Source organism: Mchenga conophoros, linkage group LG16 (assembly GCF_057382185.1).
Source record: "Mchenga conophoros isolate Kocher_MC1m ecotype Shallow Benthic linkage group LG16, M_conophoros_male_GT1.1, whole genome shotgun sequence".
Taxonomy (NCBI): domain Eukaryota; kingdom Metazoa; phylum Chordata; class Actinopteri; order Cichliformes; family Cichlidae; genus Mchenga; species Mchenga conophoros.
Window position 1 is genome coordinate 14,025,762 of NC_140541.1, and position 25,781 is coordinate 14,051,542.

A 25,781-nucleotide genomic window follows, 5' to 3' on the forward strand; every position below is an offset into this window, starting at 1 on the left:
TAACTGTGCTTTGGCACAAAGTCAGAAGTCAACGACTTCCTGTACTTCCTTTGTGTTCTGCGATGAGTTTTTTTTTTACCCCACAGAGTCTTTCATTTCCACGCACGCACAAAAAACGAGAGAGAGAAAAAAAAGTTGATGTTTATTCACAAACACATCCGAGGAATTTTAGACATGACGTCAACCTCGGAATCAATTCAGCAGATGACAAGTTAAAAGAGACGTTACAGCAGTGGGATTGTTATGGTACCCGCTGTTGATAAGCCCGGGATGAAAAGAAAAAAGTTTGAGGCATCCAGTTATCAGGCATCATCAGCATGTCTGAAAATAACAGGAAGTGCTACACTTCTAGGTCATACACACAGACACACACACACACACACACACACACACACACACACACACACACACACTCTGACAGCAGCTCTTGCTTCCCTCAAGACATATCTCACATGGCCACATGAGAGCTCTGCAGAGAGATGCTGAGTCAGTTAACGTTGAAAAAAAATCTTAATGTGAGATTATGAAGGACCTCTGAGGGTCGTGATTCTCAAAGTCCTGTTTTAATAGGTGGTGTTGCTTTTGAATTTTTATTTACAAAATCACGTACTTTTACACTTCCATGCTCACATCTGCTCAGAGAGGTGTGTATCTGTGCTGCTGCCCACAGAGAGATCTTTGTAGTCACTGTGTATCTCTTCATTTTCTGCCCATATGTAGCTGGTTGTCTATGTGCAGCCATCATTTGTCTATTTGTAGCTGTTGTGTGTCTTTGTTATCAACAACTATCTCTTTGTAGCCAGTAAGTGTCTCTTTGTAGCAATATTGTGTCCTGTAGCTGTTACAAGTTTCTTTGTAGCCTTTAAATGTTTCTTTGTCACGTTTGTGATTCTTTTTGTAGCAGTTTGTCTAATTGTACTTTTTAACCAGTGTGTGACTGTAAAGTAACATAACAGTCGCAGACTGTGCCCGAGTTTTAAATGTAAATGTTCAAATTTATATTTCTCTGAACACCTTTAGGGCTGCTTGTTTATGACTTGTTTAAATAAAAATTCTTATTTTTCAACCTCTGCTGAAGAGTACTGTACACATCATGTCAAGTATGTCTCCTTGGGACAATTTAAATTTTTGGAGTTGGAGGTCATTTTGGAGGTCCTTCACAAGGAATCTGAAACATTACAGCACTGCTGACATACAGCCAGTAAGCATTTCTAACATTTTCATTGTGGGGCACAGGTACAGGGACCATACAAATGCACTCTTTGTCAAAATGCAAGCTATTAAATTCCAAGGCTTGGTGCAGCTTAAAACAGTGCAAATAATGTATAAAGTAAGAAATAAATTGCTTCCAAAAGAAATCTGTAAATTGTTCATAGAAAGAGAAAGTGGATATAACTTAAGAGGGAAATGGAATTTAAAAATACAAAGTGCTAGAACAACTTTAAAAACTACGTCTATCTCAATTGCAGGAGTTAAATTATGGAACAGTCTAACAGAAAAGAAAGTAAAAACATAAACCAGTTTAAATTAAAATATAAAAACCTAATTTTAAATAAGTATAAGAATGAAGAAAACAGGGTTAACCCAGGACGGTAATGTTGCTGGTAATGCTGTTTCAGTTCTTTTTGGGGTTTTTTTTGTTTGTTTGTTTGTTTTTCCATAACTTGTGAATCTGCAAAGTTACACATTCTGTATTTTTCATATGAAAGAAACTATACTGTGGTGGGGTTTGCTTATTTCTTGTTTTTGATTTATGTATGTTTGTTTTGTTTTGCTTTATTTTTGTTTCATATGTTGTTTGTTTAATTTAAGACTAAAAGAATTTGCTCGATTTGTTGATATCTTGAAATTAACAAGAGCCAAACTGATAGCCGTGAATGACTTCAACTAATAATTCAAACCTCAAATTTAGTCTGTGTACTTTAAATTCAAAGAAAAAAGAAAAAAAAGAAACACTGTGGTTGAAAAATTGAGTTTCAAAAAAATGGACAGGTTAAAATCATTTTAATATTATACTGAATAATTCATCAAGTAAATATTTCAGCCAGAATTCTACATAAAAATTGTCTGATTAAATCGCCTTCAAAGTAAAATATTCTCTAAGCTCCTCTTCGACATGTTCAAGGTGAAACAATCAGTCAATAAACAGAAAAAGAATTTCTTTAAGAAAAATTTTAAAACAATACCCACTAAACGAAGATTTTAGCTTTTTCAAAGACAACTTTAAATTTTGCGGTTTAATTACAGAGCACAATAGCTTCTGATTATCAGCTAGTTCATTAATTCACAGTTTACCACTGAACAGATTAGAAAAGCACTATATAAGAAGAAAAGCAGGATCTATAAGATTTTACCAAGAAGCAAGTTTAATAAGTCAGTTACAGATTAATTACACTATACTGTGTGCACCAAAATGCACATTTTATATGAGTGTTTTTAAAAGATTTTAAATGAAATGATGATAAATCATCTCATGGGCAAAAGATGGCCCAGAAGTAGAAGCAATACAATTTACATGGGCTGAGTGTTACTACTCTGCAGGCTTTCAGAAACTGGCCAATGGGTTTGAAGGCGGACTTTTAGGGAGGGGACCTTAAAGAGGAAGGAGCTGAAGCAGCCTGATTCAGACAGGTTGCACTGAGAGGATGCATAAAGAGTCAGTGATCCATACTTACAACTGTGAACTGTGCGAGTCTATTTTAGCAAAGTCCAAGAATACAAAGCTTGAAAGTATTGTTTTCAAACTTAGGGGCCTTCCCTGGGACATACTCGGGTACTTTGACTTCAACACAGTAGTTACTGAAGACATTAACAGCTTACAGGAGGAAACAGAACAGGAAATGTGAGACAGATGAGCTGTCACCATTTTAACGACATTTACAACAAATAATAAGGCCATTTTCTTTTTTTAGTGTTATGCTAATTTATTGATAGAGTCCTGTGCCCAATCTGTAGGGAAGGAATCTATTTTATTATTTTCTAGGCTGTATAAAACTAAATAGCACAACATGTGCTACTGAAACACTTTCCTACCACACAGGAGGAGAAATACTGTGCTTCTGCAGGTCTGGAAGCTAAGCTAACTGGCTAGCTGGTCCTACCTGGTCGGCCAGTTTGAGAACAGCCATCTCTGGGTCAGCTCTGGCTGCACATCCACTCCCTCCGACACCGCAGCACCATGCACGGTGCGATGCTGAGCCCCGCTCCGCCTCTCCTTTCTCCGCTCTTCCCACGGGACTTGAGGCGACTAGGTGTAGCGGTGTGGCTTTGTAGCTCTCTAGGAGTCTCACGGGCAGACGCTGAGGGTGATGGAGGCCGGGCCGAGCACCAGGGCCATCAGCCCCGTTCCACTGACGCTATCTGCGGCTACGCTGCTGAGCACAGTCGGCCGCTCGGAGTCGCTGGGAGGCGGGGAAGCAGGAACGGCTCGACCGACCGGTGTAAACAATCCGCATTTATGGCTGCTGCTGCTGATCTTCTGTTGATGCTTCTGCAAGAATATTCCAAGCGTCTCTGCGAGCTGTACACCGCCCACAGAAGGCTCTCTATCCCCCAGACTGCACAGCCTGTAAGCCTCCCAGAGAGCCAGCCAGGGTGAAGTCAGCTGAACGGAGATCACACAGGAAGTTCGTGCTTGTCTCTTTAGATGCAGAAGTGGAGGAGAAGCTTCCTCAGCATCAACAACAAGCAGAATACCCCTCGCTGCTGCCATCCACTGGATACAGAGAGAGGCCGAAACGCAGTTACACGATCCAAAAATAAGTAACACAAAGCATGAAAAATGAATGCGTGTAAAGAGAGATGGCTGTGATGACTGCAGTGATGTAGGTTATATAAAGACGTAGTGTAATTTTCATTCCAGATATTTGTTCATGAATTAGTCCCACTTCAAGTGACAAATGTAATTTCTGATAAGATGGGCAGACATCAAGCACCATGTAGACAGAGCAGATTGTTCTTTGTGGACTAAAACCAGTTTAATCCATCCATCCTGCCTGGGAGCTCCATATTCCACATCTGCTATCCATCCTCTGCACATGTTCATACCATCTCAGGCTTGCCTCTAACGCTGTCTCCAAAATGCTCAATCTAAACTGTCCCTCCGATGTACTAATTTCTAATCCTGGTCATACTGAGATGAAAACTTTAACGTCTTCAGCTCTGCCACGTCCAGCTTGACTTCCCATCTTTTTGTTAGTGCTACAGTCTCCAAAACACACTACATGGCAGCAGGTCTCACTACCATCTTGTAAACCTTCCCTTTCACATTCATCTTCACCCACTCCACTTTGTTTGCACTCTCTTCTATACACTTCATTTCACTTTTATTTGTAGAGCACCAAAATCGCAACAGAAGCCACCTCAAAAAGCTGTGGTCTTTAAGGCAAAGACCCTACAATAATACTGAGAAAACCCCAGCAATCAAATTCCTCCTTTGAGAAGCACTTGGCGACAGTGGGAAGGAAAAGTTTTTAACAGGAAGAAAGCTCCGGCAGAACCAGGCACAGGGAGCGGCAGCTATCTGCCCTGACCCAGATCTTTGTGCTTTGTGCTTCTGATGGTTGACCCCGGGTATTTAAACTCATTTACCTTCACTCTCTGTAGTCCTTGCATGTTCATCTTTTCACTGGTCTATCTCTCATTCACACATATGTGTTCTGTCTTGCTTTTACTAACTTTCATTCCTTTTCTCTCCAGTGCATACCTCCACCTCTCCATACTCTCCTCCACCTGCTTCCTACTCTGCAAACATCCTGGCTGCCATCATCATCAACCTGTCCATTGCCGCTGTGAACAAGAAGGGGCTCAGAGCCAATCCCTGATGTAATCCCACCCCCACTTTGAACACCTCCGGCACTCCTTCCAGACATCTCACCACTGTCTTGCTGTCCTGACTTCCTCGTGCATTTCTACAGTTCCTCTTTCTCAAGATCCACAAAGAATTGACAGTCACAGTGCAACTCCCGACCTCTACACTTCTCTATTAACACCCTCAAAGCAAACATCACATCTGTAGTGCACTTTCTTAGCACAAAGCCATTCTGCTGCTCACTGTTCATCACCTCTCTTCTGCTCTACAGTTGTGGTGAACATTTTACACACTCCTGGTGTACAGGGACCTTGGTGGTCCGATCCTGGCTGCTCCAGTCTCAAGTCTGCATCCCTAAGTAACTAACTCATCTCACTTCCTGCCTACATTCTCCCCCGACACCACCTTGCAGTCTCATATGTTTTTCGGATTGCACTTTCTGTAGTAGAAGTACTCCACCTGTGTGCACCTTCCTACTTTCTTATAGATCATCCAACTTACTCCAGATTTCCTTTCTTTTCTACCTGAAACCCAACCTTTAGTGCACTGACCCCCACTGCTCCTGGCTTTGCTTCTCTTACACCTGGTCTGTGCAAGTCATATATCTATCTTTCCTTCTTTCCATCGTGTTATCCAGCTCTCTTCCTTTGCCGATCACAGTCCCTACATTTAAAGACCCAACTCTCAACCCCAAACTCCTGCCTTTCCTTCTCTCTCGTCTCTGAAGATGCCTTTCCCCTTTCTTCTTCTTCCATTGTCTGCAACAAACATAGTTTATGAACAGTGAGTACACTGGCTTGTGGCCCAGCCATGGCTGGGTTAGACTAAACTTTAAACCACATCTTTACCCTAAAACATTGTGATTTAACTCATGTAGACTTTTTTTTGTCCCTACAAGGAAGTTTTAGAGGGCAATACTTAACTTATGACTTACATTGTTATCCTGAATATTTCCAAACCTAAACTTAAGGTAAATATTCCCCCTAAAATATAACCATCTACCTTTTGGGGACTGACTTTTTTGTCCCAGTAAGGAAGTTAAGAAGCCACAGTACAAGTACACAGTCTGTGTGGTTTTCATGCATTTCTGTTAGTTGTGCGTTCTAAAGGTTATAACGGAAGGAAACTGAAGGAAGTACGGTGCTGTGCTGTCTCTTGAACTTTTACTCACAGAGAAATGTCTCAATAGACTCTGGATGGTTCTCGTAGGGTAAATAATAACGACACAAGTCTTTTTGTAGTCCAATGAAAAATTTAGCCAAACTGAGACCTTTAATTTATGAACAAATGTGTTAGCAAATCCTGACATTCAGAAGCTGATACAGCAAAATATGTGATCATACCAGTCACTTCCATAACTGTTGCATGAGACAACACAAAAATCAAGCCTATATTATTCTAATTTTAGCCAAATGTAATATTTTTTTAGGTAGAATATAACATGTAAGTTTACATACATGCAGCAATGATTTGCAAATCTCATAAAACCATATTTTTTCACAAAAGAACAGAGAAGATATGTTGGATGTTTAATTGGAGGGGGGGCGGGGGGAGGATCACTGTGTAGCAACCCCTCTTTGTTTAACAGCAGTCCGATTCTTGTCTCATATTAGATTGTGGCTGCTCAACAGTCCTGACTCTTCTGCTATAAAGTCATTGGAAAAGCTGAAGTATGCAGTTTAGCATTGTCTTTCTGAAATATGTGAGGCCTTCAATGAAAAGTATGTGATATGGATGGGATTATATCTTTCTCTAAAACCAGTATATACCTTTTAGCATTACAGACATCCCCTAAGTTTCCAGATGGAACTGAGCAATGATAACAAGCCAGGTGGTCAGTCTATTCTTTAGTCTGGAGGATGCCCGGTTCATGATTTCCAGAAACGAATTTCAAAGTTCAGTTTATCGTGGGGCGATCGTGGCTCGAGTTGGCAGTTCGTCTTGTAATTGTAAAGTTGCCGGTTCGAGCCCCGGCTCCGACAGTCTCGGTCGTTGTGTCCTTGGGCAAGACACTTCACCCGTTGCCTACTGATGGTGGTCAGAGGGCCCGGTGGCGCCAGTGTCCGGCGGCCTCGCCTCTGTCAGTGCGCCCCAGGGTGGCTGTGGCTACAATGTAGCTTGCCATCACCAGTGTGTGAATGGGTGGATGACTGAATGTAGTGTAAAGTGCTTTGGGGTCCTTAGGGACTAAGTAAAGTGCTATACAAATACAGGCCATTTACCATTTTTTACCATTTATCTGAACACAGAAGAGTGTTCCGCTTTACCTTAGTGGATTTTCAATAAGCTTTCACCCAGGTGTTTCGGGATTCCTGATTCCTGAGTCCATGCAGTGATTACCTTAACATAATCATGCCGTCTGAGTGCTTGGAGGTCATGGGCATCCAATATTGATTTTATGGCTTGACCGTTGTGAGATTTCTCCAGATTCTCTGACTCTTTTGTACTGTACATGAGGAGGAGGAGCATCACTGTGAAACTGTTCCATAATTAATAGGCAGTGTTTTGCAGATTGGGGAAGATCTATCCACTGTTACTTCTGAGAAACGATGCCTCTCTAAGATGCTCCTTTTCACTCAAGCAATGCTACCAGCATGTTGGCACTTACTATACCTCGTCAATGTTTTCCTTAAAAACAAACAGAAGTTTTGCTTGATTTACTCTGCTCTGCAGTAGCGTTGCTTTTCATCCACAGATAAAAATAATTTTTATCTTACCCTTGGTCTTGACACAGCTGTTCCAATTGGGTGCTGTAGCCCCTGGTTTTGATGACATGTGGGATGGTGTGTGGCTATTTACCACAAGAGGGACATCCACACTTAGTGGCATCATCTAGAGCAGGGTTAGGGAACTCCAGGCCTCAAGTGCCGGTGTCCTGCAGGTTTTAGATATCACCCTGTGTCAACACATCTGAATCAAATCATTAGTTCATTCCCAGGCCTCTGGAGAACTTCAAGACATGTTGAGGAGGTAATTTAGCCATTTGAATCGGCTGTGTTGGATCAAGGACACATCTAAAACCTGCAGGACACCAGCAATCGAGGCCTGGAGTTACCTACCCCTGATCTAGAGGCAAGAGCAGAAAACCACTGGCTGAAACAGTGTTTAAAGCAGTCTGAAGCCTTTAATTTGTCTCACAAGGATTACTTGTATTTACACTGGCCTCATTATTTCAAACACCTTTAATGTGAGCATTGCATGTTTTTTTGTTTTTATATATATATATACCAGTACATTTCCTCAAGTACTGGACTTTTAAAGCACCACATTTATGATACGGGAGCAGATGTCTTATACGATGCTGCTTATAAAAAATGTGTTTTGCTTTTGATACATTATAAAATTCAAACTAAAGCAGAATAGATGAATTCCAGTGAACAGATAAGAACTCAGTACATCCTCCTCAGCTCAGCAGAGCTTCACTCTTTGTGGAGGAATCTGGGTCAAACAGTCTGGATGAGTAGCAGCAGTGAGTGCATAGAGTACCTACAAGGAGGGGGAGGTGTTTTAAATTGAGAGGCTGAGTGTTCATGCATGTGTGCAGGGAGGTTACGTTTTCAACTCTTTTATTTTTAATGGATTTTATTAATGATATATAATAGAGAGGCAAGGAAGATGGGACAGGTCGTCAGGTGCTGGGAGACTTCTAATTGATATGGAGAGCCGATGAGCTGGAGACTCATGCTGCAGTACTGCTTACAGGTCAGGACCCGGAAACCTCAGTTATGCTGTCAAACATGGTCAGACTACCACCGCTGCTTATCGCTGACCATGTCTGTATTAATCTCCATATTCTGCATTTAAATTATATAAATGAAAAAATCTCACTGAAAGGCAGAAACTGATTTTTATACACAAACATTTTATTCAGTTAAATAAAGCATGGATCTAATAAGAACAGAGGTGGTGTGAAACATGGAAAAAGTGTGGCTGGTACTGAGTCCTATCAATTATCAAGACACAAAGAGAAACAAACCCAGATTTAAAACATTGTAAAGACTGCTCTGCATTTAAAAAAAAATTAAATCATAGCTTGTCTGACTTCAGCTGTTTCTTACAGCACACTAAAAAAAAGAAGAAAGAAACGAAAGGGGGGGGGGGGGGGGGGGGGAGGAGACACAACAACAAAAACCCCACACATACAGACTCTACAAGATTACTTTTCATGTCCAGTTCAGAGTGAACAGGAGAAGCTGAATGTGACAAACACAGCTGCTAAATAAATGATGGAGAAAAGTATGTATGTGTATGAGTGTGTGATTTTTTTTTTTGTATTCTTTTTTTTGGGGGGGGAGAGAATTTTTTTAAATTTTTATTTACAAGGTGTATTCGAGCTCGTAGCGGACGTAGACATTTTTGTCGTCGTTGTAGACCTGTGGGTAGTGAGCAATCAGGGCGTCCTGAGAGCCGATGTAGATGGAGTTGTAGATCTTCCAGTAGACGTCCCTCACTTTCCTGGCTGGATGGAACAGACCCTGCAGAACGCCAGACAGTTTTTGAGTTTACGCTTTATACAAACACAATGATTCAAACTTTTAAAGTTAGGCCCATTTTAACCCCCAGGTGACCAGAACTTAGTCAAAACTGCTTCTGACTCTTTGTCTCTGTTTATCTCTCTCTAAAGAAAGAATTAAATATTCACTCGTGAAAAGCAGCACAGAGAGCAAAGCTGGATTTCCACTGGAACAGCTGTAAATCCCAGCACTGCTGAGGGCTTAAAGAAGCTCTAATCTTCTGTCATGCATACAAGATGCAGCTCTCATTGCTTTACACTTCACACACTCTATACTGCAGGTGATGAGTAGAGTAGTAACACACAAAGTGTGAATTCAGATTAAGAGCTCGAGGTAAACAGCATCTATAATGTTGACAGAAGGTTCGAACCTTCTGTCAACATTGGAAAATACTTGCATTTTGTTAGTTTGTAGAAATATGTGGAAGTGTTACTGCTGTATGAAAGCTGAATAGGTTCATGAAAAGGTCTTTATGGAGCTAAGCTTTGTGATGTTTGACTCCTGATAGTGCTGAGTAAAAGAAGAACACTTCTCCATGTTTCCACAGCAGAGCTCTATCAAATATCCTCCCTCTATAACTTTACTGTGTAGCTCTTAAGAGACGTGTTTATATTAAAATGCAGCTGTACGAGTAACTCCATTTCTTGTCCCGGTCTGCTCTCTTGTGGTTGTAGCATGTGCATGTTTGAATCTGTGTGACTTTTCTGTATGAATAATCTTTTAGCTGACAGCACTAGTGTGCAAACAAAAATCCTGACACACATCTTTTTTCATAATTCCAATTTCTGGTCCTGACCTGTAAGCAGTACTGCAGCATGCGGCAGGGCCCGAGAGCGACCCTCAGCCCCTCCAAAGCGCCCATCACAGCCTGGATGACGTGAGGTGACGTCTCAAATACGTTGGGCCACACGTAGTTCAACAAGTGGTTGAGGGAGTCCTCGCAGCCAAAACCGTAGACACCGAGGGACATGTGCTGAACCACAGCGCTGGCTGTCTGTCTATGGACCAGGTCTCTGCAGGGGGGGGGGCAGAACACAGAAACACATAAGGTGCAGGATTCACTGATGTCTTTAACCCTCACGTGTGGGTAAAGAGTTTGAAAAGATATGAATACTTCCCCTGCCACAGTTTTTATCAAAACTAATCAGTCAAATTAAACCATGCTGATACCTGTCCATGAGAGCATCCTCCAGCAGCGGCGTGACAGCATAGATGTAGTCTTTGCCCATCTCTCCAATGTACTCGAACAGGAAGGAGAGGGACTTCAGTACACCGTTTTGCACGTTGAGCTCAGGCACGCGGTATTCGTTCATTAGGGCCGGCAGCACCGTGAAGGGTGAACAGGTCTCAGCAACGATGGCGATGGCTACGGTCGTGCAGACCCTGTTCTGTCGCTCCTGGACTTTAAGGTTATTGAGCAGAGTGGCCAAGACATCGTGAGGACTGCAGGGAGGAAGGTCAGAGAGAAAAACATTTTAGATCCACTTTAATGCGTACAGCCGAGACAAAACGAAGATGAAACCTTACATGTAAAAGGTGTGTACGTGACAGAAGGTACTCACCCGATGGCTTTGGCGATATAACCAAACGTGTTGACGGTGGCTCTGCGGATTGCCTTTTTGTGTGCCTTGAGCAACTCTAGCAACTCGAAACAGATCCTCATCCACTCCCTGGCAGACACATACTCAGCACCCCTAAAAATACACATAAAAGTTAGAAAAGGACACAATCATATCCACAAACCTTGAGGTTGAGGCTTGTCACCACTGACCTGTCAGCGATCCTGCCCACCAGGTCGATGCAGTTCTCCTGGACTTTCTCATGTCTGTTCTTCAGGATGGGAGTCAAACGAGGAAGCAGGTCTTTGATTGGTGGGGTCATCTTGTGCATGCCTAAAAATGAGGTCAGATATCAGCACGGGTCCTTTTCCACACCCTGAGATGGGACTGAGGTGCAGGTAAACTTTGTTACTTAGAACAGAACAAGAGGTGGGAAAATGTTACTGTAGCTGTTGCTACATTTTTATTATCAAACTCTCAAAGGTGCACTGATTGCTATCGAGCTTCAATGACAGTCAAACTCTGTACCAAAGCCTAGTACAGAGCCTAGGGGCTCTACAAATTATTTTTTTATAACTCATCCACCGAGATACAAGAATTAGGAGGGTCGCGGCTGTAACTGCTTGCTAGGCCTTCAGCCCTGTTTCAGTTGTGGTGAGTGTTCTAATACAAATTAGCAGGTATGTGCATCTGTGTGAGACAGCTGTCCACTTTATGAATGCTGCTTGCTAGTGTTAGCTGATAGCTTAGCACTCCACCCTCTTGTGTAACCATGATCACTTTTGGCTCCAAAAGGAAGACGGAAGCAGTCAAAACTAACAACTGCGAAGTTCAGGAACCAAGATGAAACCAAATGTGAAGACGTTTATTTACATCCTATCAATAAAATACACCTGTGATCGGTGAAGGTTACATACCAATGACGTTCACAATGGCCTTCAGCGCTCCAAGGATGCTGCCCAGCACCTCAGGGTACTCCTCTCCCAGATACTCGTACAGCACGACTCCCAAATGACCCATCAGCTTCTCCTGCAGGGACAGGGACAAGCAGAAGAGGTCAGTGTGTGGACTCTGTTACATATTTGTCTCGGATGCTGTATAGGCTGAATGTACCTCCTGGCACGTCTTCATGACCACGGCCGTGCGGGAGATCAGGTCAGCAGCTTGCTGACGGACCTTGGCCGACTTGTTGTTGAGACGCCACAGTACCGTACCACAGATCTGTGGCAGGTAGGGTTTCACGCGCTTCCCAAGAGCATTCACCACTGTACCGAAACCATTCAGCATGACAGAATCCTGCAGACCAAAGAGCATGGAGTATGAAACAAAACAAGAAACAAAATATTGTGAAAAAAACCCCACTTCTCTATAACTCCCTCTCACCTCTGTCGTCTGCTCCTGAAAGGCATACAGAATACCGTCGATCAGCTGCTCCTCCAGCTTGTGGTCGATGTCAGCTGCGCCCAAGTTGCCCATGATTTTTTCAATGGTCTCCATCACCATCTTCCTGTACTGTTCTGCCTCGTCTTTCAGGTCATCAACGATACGTGAGATGATCTCTGCTGCTCCCACTTTGTTAGCCAACTCCACTGTGGTGTCCACCAGCTGGACAAAGAGATAATAACTTGAGACGAGTGTGCAAAGCTTCAGACAACTCTAAGGACACGGTGTGTTTAACTGCCGACTAGATTATAACCTAAATGTCTATTTGAGTTGTGTGATCAGATCTGTTGGTCTATTTTGTGCACACCATTATTTTCCACTAGTAGAGTCACATGACAGGCAGACGACAGAGTCGATTGAAGCAAATACAGGAAACCCCGAAGAAGAAGCTGTGCCCGGTATCGTAGCTGTGTCCAAATTCAGGAACCGCATCCTCCAGTACCCGCATTTGTAGGCCGATTACGTTACAGCGACACGACGAAGACCGCCCAAATTCGAAGACTCCGACAAATGCGCCCTTCATTTCCCCAGATTTGAAGGACGGGTCGGGTGTATACCTGCTCAGTTTCCAACAATGGCGACAGCTAGTTAGTTTTAATATAACTCTTATTATTCTTTCTGGGCACAAAATAAACGTTTAACATATTTTCAGGCGGGAATGTAGCTGTGTAAACCTCAAATATCTGCTCGGTTTATCAAGACACCACATATTTTTTCAAAAGTGCTCTGACGTTTTCGGAGACGTCTGTTACCCACCAGCTGGGGGCAAGGCTCACTAGAGCCTGTGAGAACACCGGACTCCCAGCAAATCGTTTTCAAACCCAACGCCGTCTTTCCCTACTCAGGTTAACATGATACATAAGTCACTTAGATCAGCGGTCCCAACCCCCGGGCCTCGGACCGGTACAGATCCGTGAGTCGTTTGGTACCAGGCCGTGAGAGTTGAAGCTCAGGTGTGAAATGTATGGTTTTCAGGGTTTTTATCGGTTTTCAGAGTTATTTTGTTATCGTTTGTACCGTTAACTCGGTTTTCCTGGGTCTTTTCACGTGTGTTATGAATAAATCTTTTTTTCGGTACCGGTACTAGTTTTATTTTGTTGTATTTATCCGCGACACCTTAAAGGCCGGTCCGTGAAAATATTGTCGGGCACAAACCGGTCCGTGGCGCAAAAAAGGTCTGAGACCGCTGACTTAGATAACTTAAAAATGTTATTGTTTGGCTTTTTTCAGTATTTTATTTGTTTCTGAGTAAATCGGTTTGGCTGAGATTAAAGTTATAGTTTTTACACAGCTGAATAAACATCAAGCAGACAACTGATTATCAGAAGTGTGAGATGCTCAATATACTCCGGTCCTGTTATATTTTAGATAGCAAGGAGCAGACGGCTGAGTTTATTAAACTCCACCGAAACAATCTGCAAATTTCATTAAAATTTTAATAAACTATCATCTTGTCTTTATTTTTAGTTAGCACATACCTTAAACACTTCAAGCTGTAAGCTAATGATAGTTATATAAGAGCAGATGCTGCTGGTGCAATAAGCTGTACGTTTTACGTCCAATGGACATGATCTGATTAGTCGACTAAACGCAAAAATAATCAGTGACTAGGCGACTATCAAAATGATAGTTTGTGGCAGCCCTAATCTCATACATCAAAAACACAAAAAACCCACAAACGGGCTAAGATCAGCAGTTTTAGGAAAAAGAGCCAACCACACATTTCCTTTTCTAAGCTATTTTGACAATATTAGATTTTCAAATATATTTTAAGCTAAAGAATATGTTTCGCGAACCTGTCTGTAGTTGCGTCTGTCCAGAGCCATCCTGTGCTGCCAGAAATGCTTGAAGAAGGGGGGCAGGATTTCAGTCTTGATGTAGTTGGCCTCGACACCATCTGTGCCACAGCACTGCTTCACTACCTATGAGGCAAGACAGAAGGGAAACTGATGAGTTTCTTGTGACATCCAGAAAGATACCTTAATGTAACCAATGGGTGCAGAAAGACAGCAGAGGGGAAATGCTAGCAGCTGCTCTGGCAATCCTGGTGCTCATGTAGCAAACAATGTTCATCACCTATGTGGCTGAAGAGGTGAGAACGAGTTACAGGAAGTTAGTTGACAGTTTGGAGGTGCTTCCTCACAGACAGTCTCCTTACCTTGAGCACAATCTTTTTCATCTCCTCGTCAGGGGACTGAAACTCTCTGATGAGGATCAGCATCACCTCTCTGGTGTAGTAGTTTGCATACTCAGCATCCATCAGTGGGATGAGGTAACCAATAGCTTTGAGGAAAGCAGCCAGACCCTGGTGACCAAAGGGGATAACATAAGACACAATCGCAGACATGTTTCACATATTTTCCCTTTACAATAACTGGTAATGTCCGACGCTTCCAGCAGCATATTAATGGTCTCTCATTAGACCTCTGCTGACAGCAGCAGCTCCTTTGAGGAGACTCTATAGCAAGCAAGTATTCACACTGCAGCCACAGGCAGGCTTAGTGCTGGGTGCTGATCTTGCGCTCAATGCTGTGAATGCTTTTTCCAAATTTCCTGCTCACCTTTCCTCTGTGTTGCCTGATGCCTTTCCACAGTGGCTTCAGCACAGAGTCAAAGGACTCGATACCGTATGGTGTGGCAGCTTCAGCCAGGGCAGCTATAGCCAGGGCACTGATGGTCCTCACCTTCTGCTGCTCATCCACAAGCCCTGCAGAGTCGAATAGTCGATGGTCAGAGCTCCAATGCATTTTAACAACAACAGCAACCCACGTATACTCAAAACAAAACACGTCATGTGAATGAAAAATTGGGCAAATTAGCAGTTACGCATTTACTAGTTAGAATAGTTAAAGGTGTACACCTGCATTCTGCTCAAATTCACAAACTGAGAACGTACTCATCCACATAATAAGCCTGTGGATGCCAGTGCTTTGAACTCTGTACTATTTAACGCTACGAACAGTTTAAGTTCACTTACCATGTTCAATAATCTCGACCAAACTGCGAAGGTGAGGCAGAATGGCGCAGCCCATGAGGATGGCGATTTGCTGCACAATCTTGATGCCTGTGTGCCGAGCTTGCCAGGACTTCTTGCTTTTACACACAGCTTTCAGGAAAGGGAGGAGAGAGGGGATCCCGAGGGCGGAGGCTACAACAGCAAAGGCTCGGGCGGTGGTGTTTCTGACATACTCGTCCATGTTGTCAATATCAGGTCGCATCGTGGAGATCATAGTAGCTAAACCAGCAGCCTGAGACACACAGAGGAAAGACACCAAGCTTTCAATCATTTAACCTCACAAACATGTCTCGAGCCAAGTTTAAATGCTGCTACAGATCAGAGATATGCTGAGCAGACATGGTGACAGAACATAAACAGCTAATGATGGCGGATTGTAACCAGCGGGTGCAGGTTGAGAACAGACGAGGCATAAACGTCCCGTCTGCTAGCTCTCATGCTGGTATTAATCTAGCGAACGACTAGCCCTGATCTGACCACGGACTGGCTGAACAGGCGAGAATGGTTCGCACAAACCACAGTCCATATAGTTTATGGGATAAAAAGACAAAAAGAATAAGGTGCTCCATGTTACCTTTGCCAAGTTAGAGATGATCTCTCTGCCTTCCACTCTGGCATAATAGTCTTCATCGATGAGCAGCGGCTCAATAACCACCAGGATCTGCATGCAGAAAAAGGACATTTAGATTGTCAAAGACACTGAGAAACCACTGAACATTTAAACTGAGCTGTCACAGATGATCGTTCACATTGAGCCCACCTTGTGAACATATGGTCGGACCAGGTCATCCAGTTTGTAGAGAATGCGGTCAATGACTTTAACCAAAAGATGGCGCTCCTGATCCTCCAGGGTGGGGGACATGAGCAGGGGCAGGATCTGGTTGAACAGGGGACCTGCTCCGAATTCGCGAGCTTTATCTGTGATCTGACGCAGAGCAGCCTAAGAGGAAAGAGAAGGTCAGCCAGTCAGATAATGGTCAAATTCTGAAGTATATTTGGCAAATCTGTTACTAAACAACACAGGAGAGACTTCATACTCAAAGAAACCTGAAACAAAACCTGTATGAGAACTCTACAAAGATGGTGACAGACTTATAACTTGCAGACAGGAAAAGCTTTTTAAAATCTTATTTTGGGGCAAAATCAGCAAAACCTTTTTAAAAGTCAGATTTGAAGCTGGGGTTTTATTCCGCTGTGAACAGTGATTAAAACTCTAGAGGAACCTGGTACTTGTCATGATAAGATGAGACCGGGTGGTTTCTGTGTGCAGCTCACAGCAGAGCATGAAGGTCTACACTGTGACCTCTGCTGTAAGCAGCAGCTCCTCAGAGAGAACGTTGTGTAGCGAGCAAATATTCACCCTGTAGCCACAAAACCTCGGTGCTGGGTGTTGATCTTGTAACTGGAAACTTTAATGCTGTTCCAAAGCTCAAGTTTGGCCACAAGCAAGAATGATTAATCAAAGTATTAAAACCCAACCTTTCTCATGGGAGGAGTTCCATTTTTAATCTTCAGCAGCAGCTTCATAATCTTCCTTTCTTTCTGCTCCTCGGGGCTCAGAGTGGACTCATCCACCTCCACCTAGCACCAAGACAAAAACCATGAACCTCAGACACAACAAACACCTGGCTCACACTGACTGTGCCATTATTTTATCCCTGCTGATGCTCACCAGCAGTTTGTCAAAGTACTGGATGTCATCAGGTTTGAGGAAAGGGAGATTTCCTGAGGGCTGGTCGTTCATCTGTTTTGTGGTGCGATCCTCTGCCTGCATATGGAAGCCCGTCATGCCTCCAATAGGTGTGGGCGTGGCTGCCAGCTTACGGGCCGGGGTACGGATAGGCACGTAGCCTGCAGGAGGCGGCAACACCTGTGAAGAAAAACACCTGTCAGCACTGCAGTCTAATAAATGACCTTCACTAATGCTTGTTGCTGGAAAATGAAATGCATCAAATAGACGTGGACCTTGTAGCCCTCTGGGAACATGGCATCCAGCTCCTCGTCTGTTAGAGGTCGGTTCCTCTCATCAATTTCTCTCTCCCACCTCCATGCCTGCAGCTGCTCTGGAGTCATGTGTGCTGAAGAAAACAGAAGATTAATTGTTTATAATCAAGTAGAAGAAAGACTAATAATAATAAAAACAAAGAGTAAGGCTGTTTACCTGTAGTTGGGGTTTGCAATTCCATAGCTGGTGTGCCTATGGGAGTTTTTCCTGGGGTAAAAAGTGGTGTTGAGGAGCCCATCTGACTGGCAGGGGTTTCATCCCACCGAGACTTCCTCTTACTGGCTCCTGGAGTCGGAGTTTCGCCCACTGACTCTTCTCCTCTATCTGTTCTTGGGGTCTCAGCCCAGCCGCTCCCATGTCCTGGGGTCTCCCTCTCAGTCTTTGGAGTCTCGTCCCAGCGATTTTTGCGAACGCTTCCTGTGGCTCCCCCGTGACCAGGTGTGGCATGGCCAGGCGTGTCTCTCCCTGGTGTGGCAGCACCGGCAGGCGTGTGGCTAGGAGTCGGGTCCCACATTCGGGAACTGGGAGTGGCCCCTGGGGTTTCACTGCCTTTAGGGCGGCCGGGGGTTTCATCCCATCGGCTGTTTGAAGGTGTGTGTGCAGGGGTATGTCCAGGAGTCTGCAAGGGACCAGAAACATCAGTGAGAAAACTGATATGCAAGACAGATTTATGTTTTATTACTGGGTGATATTCTTTAAGCTTACTTCAGCACTGGCATCAGCTTGGTCCCAGCTGGACATCTTTTTGGGTGTAGCATTGGAGGGGGTTTGGTCAGCTGTCTGGTCCCAGCGACGCTTACGTTTAGGGACAGCTTGGGCAGCAGCAGACCCATTAACAGCTTTCAGGTCCCCTGATTTGGCCTTCTCTGCCAGCTGCTGACGAATCTCTCTCTACATGAACAGATGCACAAATGTCAGGATAAATACAGAGTTCATGGATATGAAAGACTATAAAGATATCTGGTGACTGTGTCTGTTCATTTTATCTAAACAGAGACGGGTCGACAGTTCAGCCAAGGGCATAAAGGCTTAAAGAACTCATTTGAAAATGATGAAATTTCTATGAATCCTGTTACAGCCTCACACCCAAGAGCTCAACTCTACTGAACACCTATGGATCATTTCATACAGATGACAGCAAGTCTCAAAAAGCTTAATTTGATTTGTGCTGCGGTGTTGTTTGCATGTGCACATGTGTGTGGATATGAATGGCACACACTTTGTTAAAATTAATGATGAAATAATTTAATTTAAATTTTTCTCAGCTGAAAATATTTTTTTGTCAATTACTTTATGACTAATAACTTGGCGACATAAGCACCTTCTCCAACAGGGAGTCTCACATTCTGTGGATTAACTTTGGATTCACTGAACTTCAGCTGGTAACAGTAGTCCTTGTTCTGCAGCCGTACTGAGTTTGAGGGTAGCAGTAAATGAAGTCCTCCATCTGTTGCAGGTTGCAGTTATAGCCCCTTTTCCATTAGTTCCTACTCGGATCGACTCGTCACAGTTTGCCACAGTTTTCAATTAAACCTTAGTGCCTGTACCATTTTTTAGTACCTGCTTGGCAGGGTGTCCAAGTGATCGGAGCGGGTACTAAAATGTGGCGCCGTCACACTGCAGTGGCATCACTCGATGAGTCATGAGTGTCTCCTGCCATTTTTGAAATCCAGGAACGAGGGAATCGGCTGCACAGAAACAACACCGCGGTCCCTGATGAGGAGTCTGATGGAAAGCCACAGACCGAGCAGCAGGTATGCCGTCGTCTTGACGTTCACTTTTGTTGTGGTGTTCATTTCGCATACAAATAACATCATGGGACGTACAGCCACGTTGCTATAACAACCCCACACACATTATGCGGTACTCGATTATACTGAAAAACGAGTCGAGCCGATCAGATCAGAGTAGGTATTAATGGAAGAAGCGCTTCAAGAGAAGAAAAGGGACCACTGCAAGTGCAGTTTACAACAGTGGAGATGAGTCTTCACTATACCAGATCATCTTTGTGGCAGTGATCTGATATTTCTACAGACACTGTGTTGGTTTGCCAACCATATAAACACATCAAGCAGGAAAGAAGGATTTACAAGGAGTGTTTATTTTTCCAGGTTCAGTTTTGGTTTGCGGTTTCTCATTTAGGTTTAAATTAGACTTAAAGGACTGTCATCTGACCGTTTCTGATATCTGATGATAATAATGTGTAGATAAACAGCATCTTACCTCCTCTTTGGACAGGTTCTGCTCCAACATGACGTCCACATACGACCTAACCTGCAGCTTGGGATCCGGTGTTTTGCCCCCTGCGCGAAAGAGCATGAACAAGAACATAGGATACTCATCAGCGTACGCTCCACAACCCCGAGTTATTCCAAACACAGCAAGCACAAACACAGCCAGCTAGCCCTGACTCTTGTTACCAACAGTTTAACTTATGTTCCTGCTCTGATAAACAGCTGACTGACAGTCCTAATAAATTACATACAAATGTACATTTGGCTTTCTTACATACAGTCATAGCATTCTAATGAAAAACAAGAAGATACATAGAAAGAAGAGCTGAGGTTGTGGTGTTTTCTTTAAGTGGATTAAGAAGTATAGCCATCACTGATGCAGGGGTCCTGGGCTGTGCTCTTCAGAATACGTACACTTTCAGTGCCAAGGGTCCATCTGCAGTCAGACTTCAACCGGCAGAAAAGAAGCCTAGAAAATTTCTCTTTACCATTAGTAACACTTTGGAAAAGGGTTTGAACTCACACACAACAGTATACCATTGTGATGCATTGATTTAAGGCAAAAAAAAAATAAAGCATCTTCTTGGGGTATTAGCACAATCTAGAAAAAAATCCCATGATATTTTGGTCCAGTTTCCCAGGTATTTACAGTAGCAGATAAATATGAAGTCAAGACTTTGAGGCTATGCCTAAGAAGGACATTAGCACAATAAAATCAAATGTGAGTGTTTGCATTCAAAACTAGAAAAAAAATATTGATAATACCAGAGTCACATGGACTCATTATTTAAACATCATACATCAAGATCTTGACTTCCTTTTTGGGACAGAGATAAATTTATGTAATCAAATATTTGGGCAGTCTGCTTCCATTACGGGAATATTTTATGTCAACTTGTTGGAATCCGATAAGCCAAATTCAAAAGAGGCTGCTGGGAGAACTGAGGTTTGTTGTAGCTGGGTTGCATCTGATTCCCCTCACAGCCTCCCACCAAAACAAGCAGCCAATGGACCCTGACCAAACTGACAAGTGCACCGTTCTCAGTGTTCCCCATAACCTACACAGGATGAGTTGCTGCACCCTTAACAGAGTGCAGTACAGGACTGGCAAAGCAGTACTGCTGTAGGAGAGAAATTAAGGACAGTTAGTATGGGCCTGTGGTATTTTGGTACACAATTTTCTTGATAACATATTTCTATTTTACAGAGAGAGTTGTAAAATAAAACTCTACTGAAACAACAACTTTGTACAAAGAGCCCTCTCTACATGCAGGTTGAATATACCTAGACCAAACCTGAGACATTCAGGCCATTTAAGCTCACAGTGTCAGGGGAAGTGAAGATGCAATAAATATGGAAAGAGGTAAGATAGCTGGCTCACAGCTACAGTTTCTGGTTTTCAGTCCGAGCACTAGTCGTCATGATAAGCTACACAGGCTCAGCCTAAAAGATGAGAAAAATGTGTAGGAAAGCTGGCCACATTGGAAAGAATAACTTGTCATTAGGGCTGTACCCGAATATTCCACTATTTGGAAATGTATGAACTGTGTGTGTATTCAGTTTACCAACATGGATTTATAAGAATGTGACAATAATCTACACTGCAACAATGATCATCTCACCTCACTGTTATAAATAAGCAACTGCCACAACATGCAGAAAGTCAATGGACAGTACTGCTCTATGGCAAAGCACCTTGCTGTCCTGTGGTAGCTGCACCCACGGAGCCTAAACTTCTGACTTAATTACAATGACCCTTTTACATACTACCACAATCCCAGCACAGCCATTATCCTTACATGCATGTGGTGATTTTGTCTGACTTTGCCACAGTAATAAAAATACTGGCAGCTTCCAGTGCTACCTCTCATCCACCTAGTAGATGCACCTTTGGTATAAATGTACAAATCCCATGTTTGCATTCTCAGGTTATTGCAATCAGAAACTTCGTGGTTCCCACGCTGTTTGATCAACTCTGAATTGCTGTAGCTCAAAAATATGATATTCGGGACAGCCCTACTTGTTAGGCAGCGCTTTACGCTGAGGCCCAAGACAATTTGCAGTTTGACAAGTCTCTCAAGTTTCTCTGTTAACTCTTAAAGAAAATAAAATTATGCTTCTGGTTCAACTACCACCAGAGCATATTAATGATATTCCCCTTATATATTTTATATTCACCTATAAAGCTGTGCCCAGTGTGGTAAAGCACAGGACGTGGGCAGCTAAATGAGCTAACCTTCATCCTCAACTTCTGTGACAAGCGGACACTGCACTTTCCCATCATAAATCACATTGGGTTGTTAACCCTTCGACCCACACACAACCCATCTGCAACCCATGTTTGTTAGGCAATAAACACCTAACCACCTCTCCCCCTGAAAAGCATGGTAACCCTATAATACCTTTAATGAATGCACCAAATTAAAATCCCAACAACACTGTCCCAAACTGCAATTATGGAAATGAATTTTGAGCCCACACTGACATTTGTTGGAAACAGTTGGAAATTTATAGTGGGAGAAAAACAGCGACACAAAATGTACATGAGGAAAGGATTGACCACAGGGAAGGCATTGAGTCTGGGAGGCAAGCTATTGCATTGTGGTCGAAGGGTTGAACAGTAAAAACTATTGGTGCAAAAAACAGAAAAAAAAGAAAAAGAAAAAAGGGGGAGGAGGCAAGGAACTTGGGAAGATGTAAAAAGGTCACAAAAGAACAAAATTTACCATCTGCAAAGGGGTCGAGACGCTCAGGAGAGATGATCATCTGTCTGCGCCGAGCCTTGTATTCATCCTCCCGCTCTGCAATCTTCTGTGGACGATGCTCTGCAAATGGGTCGTACTGCAAAGATTAAGCACAAAACATGCGATGATTAGTAAAATAGGATTTTGTACAAGCCTGTTTTTTCATTTAAAAAATTAGATCCCGTTTTAACTGGAATTTAGCCCAAACAGTGAATGAACATACCTGTTCATCTGACTGTGGAATGGCATTAAGTATTGCCACTGGCGCGTGGTACCCTGGCTTCTTTTGTCCCAACAAGCTTGTTGACGTATCATCTTCATCGTCCTGAGGTAAGAAAGAGAATAAATGAGTCTATTCAAATTTTGCCAAACTGGCAAGGTTCTCCTCAAATCCCCAAAGCAAGCAGAGGGGAGCAGTCAAGCTCCTTACAAAACTGACAAAGGACAACCTGTGGCTCACAAAACAGCATTCTTGGAAGAAGCTACTTTGTTTGATTTGGAAAAGGAAAAAAAAAAACAAAAAACCAAATACTTGCCTCCTCTTGCTCATTGGCAGCAATGGAAGTAACGTATCCTGCAAAGCGACTGTCGCTGCCTTCATAGATCTCTGGGTCAAAAACGCCAGTGGAGATCAGGCCCACTCCCTGCTCTCCATCCTCCAGCAGGGAGGCCTTCATCCCCTGGATCTCCAGGATCTGGGCCTCGATATCTGTAGGGGCACAAGGAAACGTGGTGAAAAACTACCTGTATAGGTAAGCATGGATGACTGACATACACCCCGATATCAGCAGTGGTGAATGGAATCTATAAATATTATATTTACTGAAATTTATCTGAGGCATGACTTCAGTTTGTGCTGGATAAGGATGTAAAACCAGTGTGATAGAGCGTACTGTAAAATTTGATAACATGCCCATATATATATTTTTTTAATTTAGTTCATCCCTTGGCACAGGGAAACAAAGGAATGCTTCATAAAAGGAAAAAAGAAAAAAAGCCTTTAGCTCTTCATCGTGGAATTTTTGTACATTTAATTAGAAGGATCTCCAGTGTTTCTTAGCAAAGAGAAAAAACAGATGGGGTATTGTACTTGCAAACGATGCTCTCAAAGAGATTTAGTCGTTAAAAAAATGCTTTAACCCCACACAGAGAATTGGACTGATTGGCAAAGACTAGCAAACGGGCCTTTATTTGCACTTTCACACCTTAAATCAAGCACAAATACTTCCTTACACTCTGCCTGTTAATATCACCGTATATGACTGTAGTTTTTGATGTAACCATGATCTGTTCCAAGACATTGGAACAGTCCCGCACTACAATTAAGTTTGGCTCACTCTGTTTATTTACTTTACTGTGAGGTTGCTTTAATCTTATGCATTTATTTTATTCTATTTTGCAGTACAGGGCTTTATGAATGCACGCCTGTGAACAGCGCTTTAAAAATAAACGTTACTGACATAATTTCTGCTTTCACAAACAAAAACTGGGTCATGTAACTCTCAGTCAAGTCATGTCCAAAAAGTGCATTAGAATATTTTACAGAAAAGGGTTAACTATTACCAATACTTGCTACAGAACACCGACTTTGAAGCTAATATCAGGGTCTGCTGCCGAACACCAATTGCTGTAGGCATGGTAAACGCTTGTTAGAGGTTGCTAATGCTAACTCGGTTAGCCACGAGAATCACTGAGACGTTAAAGAATTACCATCCCTTGGATTACACAGTAACAACAACAAGTAATACTAGCTTAAAGGCGTATCTGACCAAGACAAAAAGCCCAAATGGCGCCTACTATTGCATGCAACTGTGCAATAAGCTGAGAAAAATAGTCCACTCCAGCTAACAAGAAAGCTAAGCACTAACCACCAGCGCCATTATCTAAAGCTCCGCGTTGCGTCGTATAAGGCCTGGTGCTTATCGCCTTTTTCGCAAATAAACAGGAGCATTACCGTCAACAGAAATACCAGAAAATTCACCGCAATATTTACTGACACCATAAAGTAAAATACATGGTAAAACAGAACATATTTATGGAGGTTTTAGCAGTAATTTACCTTCGTGCGTTTTGGCGATCTTCGCCATTTTGGTGGCGGTTGTTCGAGACTGAAAGCGGATGTGACTTAATTCAGAGTTCCGTGTCTTTCCAGCTGTTCTCAGACCAGTTTCCAATCGCTCAGTAGTTATATTGCTAGTAGTAGCATAAGTATTAGACGTAGTATATTGACATACTTATAAAAGTTGTAGATACATTGAAGCAATTAGTATGTAACTTTCCGTCCATGTTTGATGTGTAATGTCCACTAGCCTAATTTTTTTTTAAACCCCATTAAAAAGTCTTAATTGACGCAGCCCTCCAATTGTCCTTCCTCATTTTATTCAGATTTCCCAGGTGTTTTTTAAGACTGCTAGAAGCAGCACTCTGATCCTTTAAGGACAGACGTTTATCAACTGAAATGGAGAATGTCTGCTGACAGAAATCACCTGAGTAATATCTCCTTGCACAGCTCCTTCTTTGTCTCCTGGAGTAGCCTACATTAAATAATTGGTCTACTTTGTAAAAACGTATACCAAAAAGCCTGTAATTTCACTGTGTATGCCACAGAAGTGAAAGGGATAATAAGACAGGTTTGGTTGATTAGAAGACTTGTTTTTCACAGGGGCTATTCTGGCATGCAGCAGTAGGTAAACATAAGACTTTTCTAACACCTGGTTCAGAATTGTAACTTCAACTTAAGGCATTTAACCTCTCGCATTACTAACATCTGTGTTTACCTAGTATTTCACGTGAAACTAGCTTCTTTGAAAGAGATGTATGGTTGGTAAAGTTTCTTCCCCAAATGTCTGCACAAAACACCTGTGATTATAGTTTATGTCCTTTTCTCATAAATGCCCAGGTGTTATTTCTTAGATTTTCTTGTGCCCCTATTGGCTAGAGGACCTATATCTGAAACACTGCATGGGAGGCTGTAGCTCACAAGGTATAGCAGGTCATCCACAAAGGCTGGTGGCTAGATCCCTGGCTACATGAAATATCCTTGGGCAAAATACTGAACACAGAGTTTCTCTCAGATGCATAGGAGTATGAATCTGTGTGAATGTTGGAAAACAGAAAAAAGTGCTTGTATGAATGGCACATGCTGTATAAAGTGCTTTGAGTTTGAGTGCTCCAGCAGAGTAGAAAAGCTATATCCATCTACTACAGACAATACTTGTGGAGCTAATTGTGAAGCTTTTTCCTTTTCACAGAAAATTAAATTTAAGGAACCAGCCGTGCATTTTGGTTATTAGAAAAGGAAGCTACATGACAGAAGGATGAGGAATATAGCTGTGGGGAAAGTGACTGATTAGATTGAAAACAGTTGAGTTTTACCTGGTGGCTCAGCAGAAAGATGCCAGAAGATGCATGTCCTTGCAGGAAAAACTTGTACCACCAGCTGTGAGGTACTTGACA

General features: G+C 42.7%; 2 protein-coding genes across 4 annotated transcripts in view; both read right to left on the reverse strand.

Annotated features, from left to right (window-relative positions):
• The window catches only part of ankrd44 (ankyrin repeat domain 44), a 32,528-nt gene extending 28,899 nt beyond the window's left edge, over positions 1 to 3,629 (reverse strand). For both annotated transcript variants that reach the window (XM_085248639.1, XM_085248638.1), the window contains exon 1: positions 3,102 to 3,629. In XM_085248639.1, coding sequence (XP_085104765.1) covers positions 3,102 to 3,128 — 27 coding nt within the window. In that variant the 5' untranslated portion in view covers positions 3,129 to 3,629. The remainder of the gene's footprint in view (positions 1 to 3,101) is intronic.
• A 5,023-nt stretch (positions 3,630 to 8,652) lies between these two features.
• sf3b1 (splicing factor 3b, subunit 1) lies at positions 8,653 to 24,537 on the reverse strand. 2 transcript variants are annotated; one of them, XM_085248608.1, is made up of 24 exons: positions 24,385 to 24,537; positions 22,862 to 23,034; positions 22,549 to 22,650; positions 22,308 to 22,422; positions 19,571 to 19,650; positions 18,053 to 18,238; positions 17,504 to 17,966; positions 17,308 to 17,420; positions 17,015 to 17,212; positions 16,822 to 16,923; positions 16,103 to 16,282; positions 15,917 to 16,003; positions 15,304 to 15,574; positions 14,888 to 15,033; positions 14,485 to 14,631; positions 14,123 to 14,248; positions 12,267 to 12,488; positions 11,997 to 12,179; positions 11,801 to 11,912; positions 11,096 to 11,216; positions 10,887 to 11,018; positions 10,495 to 10,767; positions 10,121 to 10,337; positions 8,653 to 9,285 (listed from the first exon to the last, which is right to left on the reverse strand). In XM_085248608.1, exons 1-24 carry the CDS (start codon positions 24,410 to 24,412, stop codon positions 9,127 to 9,129), a joined length of 3,936 nt encoding a protein of 1,311 aa, XP_085104734.1. In that variant the 5' UTR covers positions 24,413 to 24,537; the 3' UTR covers positions 8,653 to 9,126. The 2 variants fall into 2 exon arrangements, with proteins under 2 accessions (XP_085104734.1, XP_085104735.1); XM_085248609.1 differs by lacking the exons at positions 22,862 to 23,034; positions 24,385 to 24,537 and having other exon boundaries at positions 19,996 to 22,422; positions 22,549 to 22,582.
• Between the last annotated feature and the right edge of the window lie 1,244 nt (positions 24,538 to 25,781).